Genomic DNA, 13,134 nt, shown 5'->3' on the forward strand with positions numbered 1-13,134 from the left:
CGGCCCTCCAAGCCTGTGCCGACCATGCTGCCCGTCTAAACTAAAATCTACTGCACTTCCGTATCCCTCTATTCCCATCTTATTCATGTTTTGTCAAGATGCCCCTTAAACGTCACTATCATCCCTGCTTCCACCACCTCCTCCAGCAGCGAGTTCCAAGCACCCACTACCCTCTGTGTAAAAAAAATTGCCTCGTACATCTTCTCTAAACCTTGCCCCTCGCACCTTAAGCCTATGCCCCCTAGTAATTGACCCCTCTACCTTGAGAAAAAGCTTCTGACTATCTACTCCGTTTATGCCCCTCATAATTTTGTAGACCTCTATCAGGTTGCCCCTCAACCTCCGTCGTTCCAGTGAGAACAAACAGAGTTTATTCAACCACTCCTCATAGCTAATGCCCTCCATACCAGGCAACGTCCTGGTAAATCTCTTCTGCACCCTCTCTAAAGTCTCCACATCCTTCTGGTAGTGTGGCGACCAGAATTGAACACTATACTCCAAGTGTGGCCTAACTAAGGTTCTATACAGCTGCAACATGACTTGCTAATTCTTATACTCAATGCCCTGGCCAATGAAGGCAAGCATGCCGTATGCCTTCTTGACTACCTTCTCCACCTGTGTTGCCACTTTCAGTGACCCGTGGACTTGTACACCTAGATCTCTCTGACTGTCAATACTCTTGAGAGTTCTACCATTCACTGTATATTCCCTACCTGCATTAGACCTTCCAAAATGCATTACCTCACATTTGTCCGGATTAAACTCCATCTGCCATCTCTCCGCCCAAGCCTCCAAACAATCAAAATCCTGCTGTATCCTCTGACAGTCCTCATCGCTATCCGCAATTCCACCAACCGTTGTGTTGTCTGCAAACTTACTAATCAGACCAGTTACATTTTCCTCAAAATCATTTATATATACTACGACCAGCAAAGGTCACAGCCCTCCAATCAGAAAAGCACCCCTCCATTGCTACTCTCTGCCTTCTAGCCAGTTCTGTATCCATCTTGCCAGCTCACCCCTGATCCCGTGTGACTTCACCTTTTGTACCAGTCTGCCATGAGGGACCTTGTCAAAGGCCTTACTGAAGTCTATATAGACAACATCCACTGCCCTACCTGCATCAAACATCTTTGTGACCACTTCGGAAAAACTCTATCAAGTTAGTGAGACACGACCTCCCCTTCACAAAACCATGCTGCCTCTCGCTAATACGTCCATTTGCTTCCAAATGGGAGTAGATCCTGTCTCGAAGAATTGTCTGCAGTAATTTCCCTACCACTGATGTAAGGCTCACCGGCCTGTAATTCCCTGGATTATCCTTGCTCCCCTTCTTAAACAAAGGAACATTGGCTATTTGCCAGTCCTCTGGGACATCACCTGAAGACAGTGAGGATCCAAAGATTTCTGTCAAGGCCTCAGCAATTTCCTCTCTAGCCTCCTTCAGTATTCTGGGGTAGATCCCATCAGGCTCTGGGGACTTATCTACCTTAATATTTTTCAAGACACCCAACACCTCGTCTTTTTGGATCTCAATGTGACCCAGGCTATCTACACATCCTTCTCCAGACTCAACATCCACCAATTCCTTCTCTTTGGTGAATACTGATGCAAAGTATTCATTTAGTACCTCGCTCATTTCCTCTGGCTCCACACATAGATTCCCTTGCCTGTCCTTCAGTGGGCCAAACCTTTCCCTGGCTACCCTCTTGCTTTTTATGTACGTGTAAAAAGCCTTGGGATTTTCCTTAACCCCATTTGCCAATGACTTTTCATGACCCCTTTTAGCCCTCCTGACTCCTTGCTTAAATTCCTTCCTACTTTCCTTATATTCCACACAAGATGTGTCTGTTCCCAGCCTTTTAGCCCTGACAGATGCCTCCTTTTTCTTTTTGACGAGGCCTACAATATCTCTCGTTATCCAAGGTTCACAAAATGTATGCCTGGTATTGCTCCTGGCATGCTCTCCTGCACTCTTCATTGAACCAGGGTTGCTCCTCTGGCTTGGTGGTAATGGTAGAGTAGGGGATATGTTGGGCCATGAAGTTGCAGATTGTGGTCAAGTACAATTCTGCTGATGGCCCACAGCACCTCATGGATGCCAAGTCTTGAGTTGGTAGATCTGTTCAAACTCTATTCCATTCAGCATGGTGATAGTGCAACAAATATTTCGGCAATAATACGGAGGACTTGTGCTCCAGAAGTTTCCGCACCCCTAGCCAAGCTATTCCTGTACAGCTACAACACTGGCATCTACCGGCAATGTGGAAAATTGCCCAGATGTGGCCTGAACACAAGAAACAGGATAAATCCAACCCAGCAGCAGGTACCTGGGAACCCCACCACCTGGAGGTTCCCCTCCAAGTCGCTCACCACCCATACTTGGAAACATATCGCTGTTCCATCAGTGTCGCTGGGTCAAAATCCTGGAACTCCCTCCATAACAGTACTGTCGGTGTACCTACACCTCAGGAACTGCAGCAGTTCAAGAAGGCAGTTCACCACCACTTTCTGAAGGGCAACTAGGGATGGGCAATAAATGCTGGCCTAACCAGTGACACCCACATCCCGTAAATTAATTCTAAAAAAGGCCGAAGGGAGGCAACATTAGAAGGGTGAAAAGCAAACTGCACCTCTAGTTTTGTTTTTTTTCAAGCAGATTACTAGATGCAGAAATGTTGCTATGATCTCATGCTGTGATGCAATGATTTCACTTGTAGTCCATTATAGAAATAATCCATTCAGCGTAGCCGCTGACATTGACACAATACATGTCATCCACTGAGAGAACAGATGGAGACTGCTGAATCACAGACATGCAATGCCCCAAACTGATTCAACATCAGTCAGCCGTCTGTGGATGATCCTAAACCAACAATGCACAACTCATTAATCGGCTACTTTGAGGGTTTTTGGGACAGGTGTATGCACAATGCAGACATACTATAGGAGACTGAAACCTGGGATGTATTGGTGCCAGTTACAACAGAAGGCAACAGAGATGGATAACAAAACAATTCTTTAGAGCTCCACAGACAACTAAACTAATCCATGACAGGCTTTCTTGGAACTGCACTTCCACAGATAACAATACCCCCACAGTGCATTATTTTTGTCAAGCTGAGAAAAATAGTTTATGTGGGAGCGGGGGCTGATCAGAACATCCATTCAATTATCAATGTACCCTACGTGATGCTTGTTTGACAATTCATGTACTCATTCATGGGATGTGGGCATCGCTGGCTAGGCCAGCATTTATTGTCCATCCCTAGTTGCCCCTGATTAAGTGATGGTGAGCTGCCTTCTTGAAGCTCTGCAATCCATGTGGTGCAAATACACCCCAGTGCTGTTAAGGATGGAGTTTGTAGCTAAATACGTGTAACATAAAATCAGGTGAGCCAGTGCTGAGACACAGGGGGCGCGATTCTCCACTCCCACGCCGGTTGGGAGAATCGCCTGGGCCGCCGAAATTTCCTGGGCCGCCGGTCCGACGCCCTCCCGCGATTCTCCCGAGCGGCGGGAACGGGCCAGTCGAGTTTCGCGGGCCGCAGGCCGGAGAATCGCCGGAGATACCCAAAATGGCGATTCTCCGGCACCCCCGCGATTCTGAGGCCCGGATGGGCCGAGCGGCCAGGCCAAAACAGCGGGTTCCCCCCAGCGCCATCCACACCTGGTCGCTAGTCGTGGGCGGTGCGTGAACGCTGGGGGGGGCGGCCTGTGGGGGGGGCGAGGGGGGATCCTGCACCGGGGGGTACCTTAAATGTGGGGTGGCCCGCAATCGGTGCCCACCGATCGTCGGGCCGTCCTCTCTGAAGGAGGACCTCCTTCCTTCCGCCGCCCCGCAAGATCCGTCCCCCATCTTCTTGCGGGGCGGATGTGGACAGGACGGCAACCACGCATGCGCGGGTTGGCGCTGGCCAACCCGCGCATGCACGGAGGACGTCCGTTATGCGGCGCCGGCCGCGTCATTTAATCGGCGCCACTTTTACGCGGGCGAGAAGGCCTCGCGTGGGTAGATGACGCGGCCCCGATACTGGCCCATTGTCAGGGCCTGAATCGGTCGCGACCGGGGCCGTTCCGCGCCGTCGTGAACCTCGACGGCGTTCACAACGGCGCGGCCACTTCGGCGTGGGGGTGGAGAATCGCGCCCTGGCTGTCCCAAAACCAATTCACTCAGCTCATTTTGGAGTACGTATTTGAACATGGAGAGAGCAGGCAAGAGGCAAGTGATAGCCCTGGTACTAACGGTAGAGTGAAGGAGAGGAAAGCATTATAGACTAGAATATCAAAGGATTGCCAACTCTCCCGGAAAAGCTGGGAATCTATTGGAATCGGCATCAATCTCCTGATGGCCAAAGAAAGCATTCCAGAAGATTTTACAACAATATTTTAAAGAAATCAATCCCATAATTTGTCAGCAGTAACCACCAAGCAGAGAAAGAAACTACAGCTCCCATCACGAGACACACAATGACATCACATCAAATTCAAACCTTGAACCAAAAAAGAGGCCAGGAGGATTCCGATTGGTCAGGCTGAAATGAGATTGGTGAGCTTGAATTTCAGTGAAAAATCAGGGCAAGCCAAAAGTTTTAGTCTGAGGGTGATGGGTGCAAGCACTGTTCGGATCAGTTCATTTAATTAAAAACAGAGAGGAAAAAATATATATTTTCTCCTCACTTTTAGCAGATTTAATAGAACATAACAGCGCAGTACAGGCCCTTCGGCCCTCGATGTTGCGCCGACCTGTGAAACCACTCTAAAGCCCATCTACACTATTCCCTTATCGTCCATATGTCTATCCAATGACCATTTGAATGTCCTTAATGTTGGCGAGTCCACTACTGTTGCAGGCAGGGCATTCCACGCCCTTACTACTCTGAATGAAGAACCTACCTCTGACATCTGTCTTATATCTATCTCCCCTCAATTTAAAGGTATGTCCCCTCGTGCTAGACATCACCATCCGAGGAAAAAGGCTCTCACTGTCCACCCTATCCAATCCTCTGATCATCTTGTATGCCTCAATTAAGTCACCTCTTAACCTTCTTCTCTCTAACGAAAACAGCCTCAAGTCCCTCAGCCTTCCCTCATAAGGTCTTCCCTCCAGACCAGGCAACATCCTGGTAAATCTCCTCTGCACCCTTTCCAATGCTTCCACATTCTTCCTATAATGCGGCGACCAGAATTGCACGCAATACTCCAAATGCGGCCACGCCAGAGTGTTGTATAGCTGCAACATGACCTCATGGCTCCGAAACTCAATCCCTCTCCCAATAAAAGCTAACACACCGTACGCCTTCTTAACAACCCTCTCAACCTGGGTGGTAACTTTCAGGGATCTATGTACATGGACACCGAGATCTCTCTGCTCATCCATACTGCCAAGAATCTTACCATTAGCCCAGTACTCAGTCTTCCTGTTATTCTTTCCAAAATGAATCACCTCACACTTTTCTGCATTAAACTCCATTTGCCACCTCTCAGCCCAGCGCTGCAGCTTATCTATGTCCCTCTGGAACTTGTAACATCCTTCCGCACTGTCCACAACTCCACCGACTTTAGTGTCATCTGCAAATTTACTCACCCATCCTACGCCCTCCTCCAGGTCATTTATAAAAATGACAAACAGCAGTGGCCCCAAAACAGATCCTTGTGGTACACCACTAGTAACTGGGCTCCAGTCTGAACATTTCCCATCAACCACCACCCTTTGTCTTCTTCCAGCTAGCCAATTTCTGATCCAAACTGCTAAATCACCCTGAATCCCATGCCTCTGTATTTTCTGCAGTAGCCTACCGTGGGGAACCTTATCAAACGCTTTACTGAAATCCATATACACCACATCAACTGCTTTACCCTCATCCACCTGTTTGGTCACCTTCTCAAAGAACTCTATAAGGTTTCTGAGGCACGAGATGCTTATACATCCTATCTCTTATAAACCTTTCCAAGATTTTTCCCACAACAGAAGTAAGGCTCACTGGTCTATAGTTACCGGGGTTATCTCTACTCCCCTTCTTGAACAAGGGGACAACATTTGCTATCCTCCAGTCTTCTGGCACTATTCCTGTAGACAAAGATGACTTAAAGATCAAGGCCAAAGGCTCAGCAATCTCCTCCCTAGCTTCCCAGAGAATCCTAGGATAAATCCCATCCGGCCCAGGTGACTTATCTATTTTCACACTTTCCAGAATTGCTAACACCTCCTCCTTATGAACCTCAAGCCCTTCTAGTCTATCCCAGTTTGCAGGGGCGGCATGGTGGCCCAGTGGTTAGCACTGCTGCCTCACGGCGCTGAGGACCCGGGTTTGATCGCGGCTCCAGGTCATTGTCTGTGTGAAGTCTGCACATTCTCCTCGTGTCTGTGTGGCAAGACAACATCTGGAGTACTGAGTGCAGTTCTAGTCTCCACATTTAAGAATGATATACTCACAATGGAGTTGGTACAGGAAAGGTTCACTAAAATGGGTCGTGTGATGAGGCTGGGTAAATTGGGTTTATATATTCTCTGGTGTTTAGAAGAATGAGTGGGGATCTCGACGAAATCTACAAAATTCTAAAAGGGCTTGATAGGTTGGACCAGGCATTGTCAAACACGGGGGCACGACCCGCAGGTGGGTCGCAGGCGGGTGTCGGGAGGGTCGCGGAGCCGTCCTCCGCGGCGCTCCCGATCGCGCAAATCTGCGCACAACAGCCGCAGTAGCCAGCTGTTAATAACACCGGCTGCAAGCGGCCTTCAAAATGGCCGCGAACATGTAAACAAATTGCGACCGCACTGCGCATGCGTGCCGGATCATCGGCGCACATGTGCAAAACTGTGCACATGCGCGCCGATGATCGGGCACGCATGCGCAGTGCGGCCGCTTTTTTTAAACCGGCCGCAGCTTTTTCTTTTACAAGTTCGGGGCGGTTTTATTCATTTATTTTATTCATTTTATTTTTATTTATTTTTACAAGTTCGGGGGGGTTTTATTTGATAAAATGTTATAGGACAATGCAGAACTTTGGACAGATGGAGACTCCATACTTTCCGACACCAGAAGGCTTCACCTTCATCCAACAGGTTCCATTGAAGGAGCATGTACAAGGGCCAAAGGGACCCAAAACCATTTCCTCTATTTTTATCAGCAGCAAACAAGGTAAGAGAAAATGGTAGGTCGCGCAGGTCAGCCGGTGTGGGTCGAGAAGGTCAGCCGACGTGGGTCGCGAAGGTCGGCCGATTGGTAAAAATGGGTCCCTGGAAAAAAAGTTTGAAGAACACTGGGTTGGACGTTGAGAGATTGTTTTCGCTGGTGGGGGAATCTAAAACACGGAAGCAGTCTCTGGATAAAGGACAGATCATTTAGGACTGAGCTAAGTAGAAATTGTTTCACTCAAAACAGTTGTGAAGCTTTGGAATTCTCTACCTTAGAGGATTGTGGATGCTCCATCGTTGAATAAATTTAACACTGGGATAGACAGATCTTTGGTCTCTCAGGGAAATAAGGGAAATAGGGAGCAGGCGGGAAAACCGAGTTGAAATCCAAGATCTGCCATAATCATATTGAACGGCGGAGCAGGCTGGACAGGCCATGCGACCTACTCCTGCTCCTATTTTTTTATGTTCTTGGATAAGTCAACTCTTGAGGTGACAAAAGCATGTGATAAGAGTTTCATTGGCAAGGAAATGAAGCATGACATTTTGTGCAAGTAGATAAGCAGCATTGGTGACAGTGGGGGGGGGATGTGAGATGCTCAAGTCTGGGTCGAACCAAGGTTTGACACGTCACTGATTATGGGGTCACATGCAACAAATCGATGAGATAAAATTCTCCACATTGCTGACTACAAGATATGAGTTTCAATTTCAGTTTCTTTAGAGAGAGAAAAAAAATCAGCCAAATACACAATATTGGGACTTCTGGTTGTGGCATGTAGCAGGAGGTTGCATGTTTGGTGGCTCCGCCAGAGCAGTCTGTTTTGGCCCTTTTACCCCAGTTTTGGGTGAAGATCTGTCCGTGAGGAGCTGTGGGAAAGTTTGCGGTATTTATAGAATGTCAAAAACCAGGGAAGGATCCAGGGAAGAAGGCAGCGAGTAAAAGTCTGCCGCCAAACGTGGTGAGCGGTGCAGGAGGAAAGCTGGCAGGAGAGAGCCGTTGGATGGGTCGGGCTCACCAAAGTGGAGACGATGACGGAGGTGATGGCTGGAGAGTTTGCACGTCTATTTTTGAAGCATTTCGAAAAGCATTAGATGCTGATGATGGCCTCGCTTAAGCCGTGGGTGGGTGAGACCTTTGCCCCGGTGAGAGAGGAGTTGGTGAGAACTTCGAACATATTGCGGAAGTAGAGGCAGAAAATTAAAAGCCCACTATGGGCTTTTCGCGACACAATGACCAGTTCACCTTGACGGATGAGGAGCTGCGGAGGGCGACAGAGATTAAGAGAGTGCTGAGAGCCAAGGCAGAAGACCTGGAGAACAGGTGAGCGAAGACATAACTTGAGGATCGTGGATGTGCCTGAAGGGGTGGAAAGCCAGAGGCCTACGGACTCAAGTACGAGTTGGATAGGGCCTACCGGTCACTCCGGCTAAAATCGAGGACGAATGAGCTACCGAGGACGGTGATCATGTTTCCATTATTTCCAGGTGAAGGAGAAAGTGCTGAGTTTGGCAAAGCAGAAGCGCGAGGTGGAGGGGGAAGGCAAGGGTATATGTTCTTACCAGGATTTGACGATGGAGCTGGCAAGGAGCCAGGCGTCCTTCGGACGATGTACAAGGGCAACATGCGGTTTGGTCATCGAAGCTGCAGGTTACGCACAACGGAAGGGACTATTACTTTGAGACAGCAGCGGAGGCGTTTGTGAAGGCAGAGGCCTGGGATTGGACTGATTTTGGACTTTTGATGATTTTTAACTGAGCTTTGCTTTGTTTCTCTTTGGTTGGGTTATTTTTCTTGTATGGGGTGTTTGGATAACTCTGTTTTGCTCTTTGATGGAATGGGGGTTTGGGCGGTTTGAAACTCAGGGTTGTTGGGGGTTTTGTCGGGATGTAGGGTATGGGGAGTTTGGATGGGTTAGCGGGTTTTGTTTTCAATGTCAGGTAGGGGGCTCTGGCAAGGGCCGTCGTGCTAGCAAACATATCGGCAGCTCGTGAACAGGAGCGAGGTGAGGGGAGGAGCTGCAACGGTTGGAACCTGTATGGGCAGTTTTCGATAGGCCTGGGAGATGTGAATAATGGGGGGATGGGGATGATACTGGGCGAGTTGTTTTCAAGAGGAAATGGTAGAGGAATTGCTGGGAAGAGGGGGGGCGACAGTGACTAGGGCTGGGTCCTGCCTGGTAGGAAGGGCAGGGGGGGGGGGGGGGAAGCCAGGCTTCGATAGTAGGACGTGGAGGGAGGCAATACTGGCGGATAAACGGGTGAGGTGCCAGGTGGACAAGCAGGTGGTGGACCAGGGAGGTAGGTACGGGAGGTTAGTGGTGTTAGTTTGCTTGTATGCCCCAAACTGGGACAACACTGGGTTTGTGAGAAAGATTTTAACAGGATACTCCAGTTGAGAGTGGGGGTGATTGAAATATAATGCTGGACCCGAGGATGATAGGTCTCGGCCGTGCTCCGTGCTCGCTGGTTCCTTTGGTGGGGGCGGGGGGGGGGGGGGGGGGGGGGGGGTGTCAAGGGTGCTAGCTGGGTTTCTGAAGGAGATGGAAGGGGCGGATCCGTGGAGGATTTTGCACCCAGGGGACAGGGAATATTAATTCTTCACACCGGTACATAAGATGTACTCAAAGATCGACATTTTTGTCGTAGGGAAGGCGCTGCTGGCTGGGGTAAAGACGGCAGAGTACTCGGCAATCATGATATCGGATCATGCACCGCACTGGGTGCATATGATATTGGAGAAGGGTTCGGTCCAGAGGCCGGCGTGGAGGCTAGATGTGGGCTTGTTGACAGATCCAAATTTTTGCATTAAGGTGGGGAAGGTGATGGGGAGGGTGATGGAGGAGTATGTGGGAGGTCTCGTTGTTGGTTGTTTGGGAGGCATTGAAGGTGTTTGACCTCCTGTCTACAGGAAGGGTAGCTCGACAGTTGAGACAAGCGCAGGGGGTGTGTGTGAGTGTGGTGAGAAGGCCAGTCGATTGCTGGTGGGCCTGCTCCGTCGACAGGAAGCGGTGAAGGAAATTGTGTGGATTAGGGATGGGACAGGAGGGGTGGTGGTGGCCCCAGAGCAGGTGAATAGGATTTTTGAGGACTATTATAGGGGTCTATATAAGTCGGAGCCGTCGGAGATTAGGGAGTTTCTGGAACAGCCAGAGGTGGGAGATGAGGAGAAGGCCGGGTTAGAGGAGCCATTAGGGTTTGAGAAAGTAAAGGCAGCAATAGGGAAGATGCAGTCAGGTAAGGCACTGGGGCCGGATAGGTTCCCGGTGGTGTTCTACAAAAAGTTTAAGGACAAGTTGGCACTGCTGGAAATGTTGGAGGATGCAATGGCAAAGGGGAGGCTGCCGGAGACAATGAGGCAGTTATCTATTTCCTTGTTGCAGAAAACGGATAAGGATCCGGTGGAGCGTGGGTCGTATAGGCCCATTTCTCTACTGAATGTGGATGCCAAGATATTGGCGAAAGTGCTGGCGATGAGGTTGGAGGAGTATCTTCCCAAGGTGGTGGGGAGGATCAGACGGGGTTCGTCAAGGGCAGACAGCTGTCGTCAAACATGCTGATTGTGATGCTTTCTCTGGCAGAGTGGAGGGAGATGGAGATGGTGGTGGTGTTAGATGTGGAGAAAACATTTTACAGAGTGGAGTGAAGTTACTTGTTTGCAGTACTGGAGAAGTTTGGGATTGGTCATAAGTTTGTAGCTTAGGCAAAACTGACATAGAGATCCGCCAGCTTGTGGGCAGACGATTGGGACACAGTCGGGGCACTTCCCACTATTCTGGGGAATGAGGCAGGGGTGCCGCATGTCCCCCTCTTCTTTGTGTTGCTGATTGGGCCCTTGGTGAGGGCGCTGAGCGGTTCTGGCTTATGGAGTGGGATAGTGAGGGGAGGGTGGAGAATTAGGGTGTCTCTGTACGCGGATGATTTGCTGCTGTATATTTCGGACCCGAGCTCATCGGTGAGGGACATAATGCATTGCTCGGGAAAATTGGGACGTTTGCGGGATATAAATTGAATTTAGGTAAGAGTGAGTATTCTGTCGTATCTTCTTCAGGTGTAGTGGCAGGACTACTACTTCGGCTGGCGACAACTCATTTTAGGGACTTGGGGGTGCAGGTGGAACGGGACTGGGTACGGCTTTGTAAGCTAAATTTCACAATCCTGGTGGCGAAGGTGAATGAGTATCTGAGGAGATGGGATAGTCTCCCTTTGTCGCTGGCTGGCCGAGTGCACACAGTCAAAATGAAACCTGAGCCGCCCCAAGAACTCCCCCCAACCTCCAGACCCCACACCCAGGCCGTCCCGCTCCCTTGTCAGCGGCCGCCACTTACTTATTGGTCTGCCGGTACAGCGTATCCATCCCGGGAGCGAATGGGGCCGAGACCTGGGGGCTCGGTCCTGGTCTCGGTCCTGGATCCGGGCTCCGGCTCAGGAACACGTCAGCAGCCGCTGCCTCAGGCCCCCGCCGCCGCGGTGCTGATTATTACTCTGGAAGCGGCTCCCGCCCTCACTCCCTCTACCCCGCTGCCGCTCCGGGTTTATCGGCGGTTTGCTCCCCGCTCCCTCCGATTACCGGAAAACCCCCGCGCGCGGAATGTACCGGCACCGAGAGGACAGCCTCACCGTCAGGACCCCATTGTACCGGACGCTGGGACCTGATCAGAGTCTGGATCAGAAACTGAACCCAGATCCAGAGACTGGATCGGGATCAGAAACTGGATCCGGATCAGATACTGGAACTGGATCCGGTACAGAGACTGGATCCGGATCAGAGACTGAATTCAGATCAGAAACTGGATCCAGATCAGAAACTCTAACTTGATCCGGATCAGAGACTGGATCTGGATCAGAAACTGGATACGGATCAGAGACTGGATCTGGATCAGAAACTGGATCCAGATCAGAGACTGGAACTGGATCCGGATCAGAGACTGGATCCGGATCAGAGACTGGATCTGGATCAGAAACTGGAACTGGATCCGGATCAGAGACTAGATCCGGATCAGAGACTGGAGCAGATCCGGATCAGAGACTGGCGTGCATCCAGATCAGAGACTGGGACACATCCCGGTCAGAGACTGCAGCACATCGAGATCAGAGGCTGGAGCGGGATCCGGATCAGAGACTGGAGCGGTATCAAAAACAGGAGCAGAGACTGGATTGGATCTGGATCAGAGCCTGGTTCGGATCTGGATCAGAGACTGGTGGAAACAGAGACTGGAGCGCTTCCAGATCAGAGACTGGATCCGGATCAGAGACTGGATCCAGATCAGTGACTGGATCCAGATCAGTGACTGGAGCGGATCCGGATCATATACTGTAGCAGATCAGGTCAGAGACTGGTGGAATCAGAGACTGGAGCGCTTCCAGATCAGAGACTGGATCCAGATCAGAGACTGGATCTGGATCAGAGACTGGAGCAGATCCGGATTAAAAACTACAGCAGATCGGGTCAGAGACATAGAACATTACAGCGCAGTACAGGCCCTTCGGCCCTCGATGTTGCGCCGACCTGTGAAACCACTCTAAAGCCTATCTACACTATTCCATTATCATCCATATGTCTATCCAATGACCATTTGAATGCCCTTAGTGTTGGCGAGTCCAATACTGTTGCAGGCAGGGGATTCCACGCCCTTACTACTCTATGAGTAAAGAACCTACCTCTGACATCTGTCCTATATGTATCTCCCCTCAATTTAAAGGTATGTCCCCTCGTGCTAGACATCACCATCCGAGGAAAAAGGTTCTCACTGTCCACCCTACCCATCCTCTGATCATCTTGTATGCCTCAATTAAGTCACCTCTTAACCATCTCTCTAACGAAAACAGCCTCAAGTCCCTCAGCCTTTCCTCATACGATCTTCCCTCCATGCCAGGCAACATTCTGGGAAATCTCTGCACCCTTTCCAATGCTTCCACATCCTTCCTATAATGCGGCGACCAGAATTGCACGGAATACTCCAAATGCAGCCGCACCAGAGTTTTGTACAGCTGCA

General features: G+C 50.1%; 1 protein-coding gene across 3 annotated transcripts in view; it reads right to left on the bottom strand.

Annotated features, from left to right (window-relative positions):
* The window catches only part of gosr2 (golgi SNAP receptor complex member 2), a 110,298-nt gene extending 98,448 nt beyond the window's left edge, over window positions 1-11,850 (bottom strand). For 2 of the 3 annotated variants that reach the window (XM_072486987.1, XM_072486984.1), the window contains exon 1: window positions 11,467-11,752. In XM_072486987.1, coding sequence (XP_072343088.1) covers window positions 11,467-11,495 — 29 coding nt within the window. In that variant the 5' untranslated portion in view covers window positions 11,496-11,752. The other variant, XM_072486985.1, reaches the window with a different exon arrangement.
* Between the last annotated feature and the right edge of the window lie 1,284 nt (window positions 11,851-13,134).

The sequence above is a fragment of the Scyliorhinus torazame genome, chromosome 21 (assembly GCF_047496885.1).
Source record: "Scyliorhinus torazame isolate Kashiwa2021f chromosome 21, sScyTor2.1, whole genome shotgun sequence".
NCBI lineage: Eukaryota > Metazoa > Chordata > Chondrichthyes > Carcharhiniformes > Scyliorhinidae > Scyliorhinus > Scyliorhinus torazame.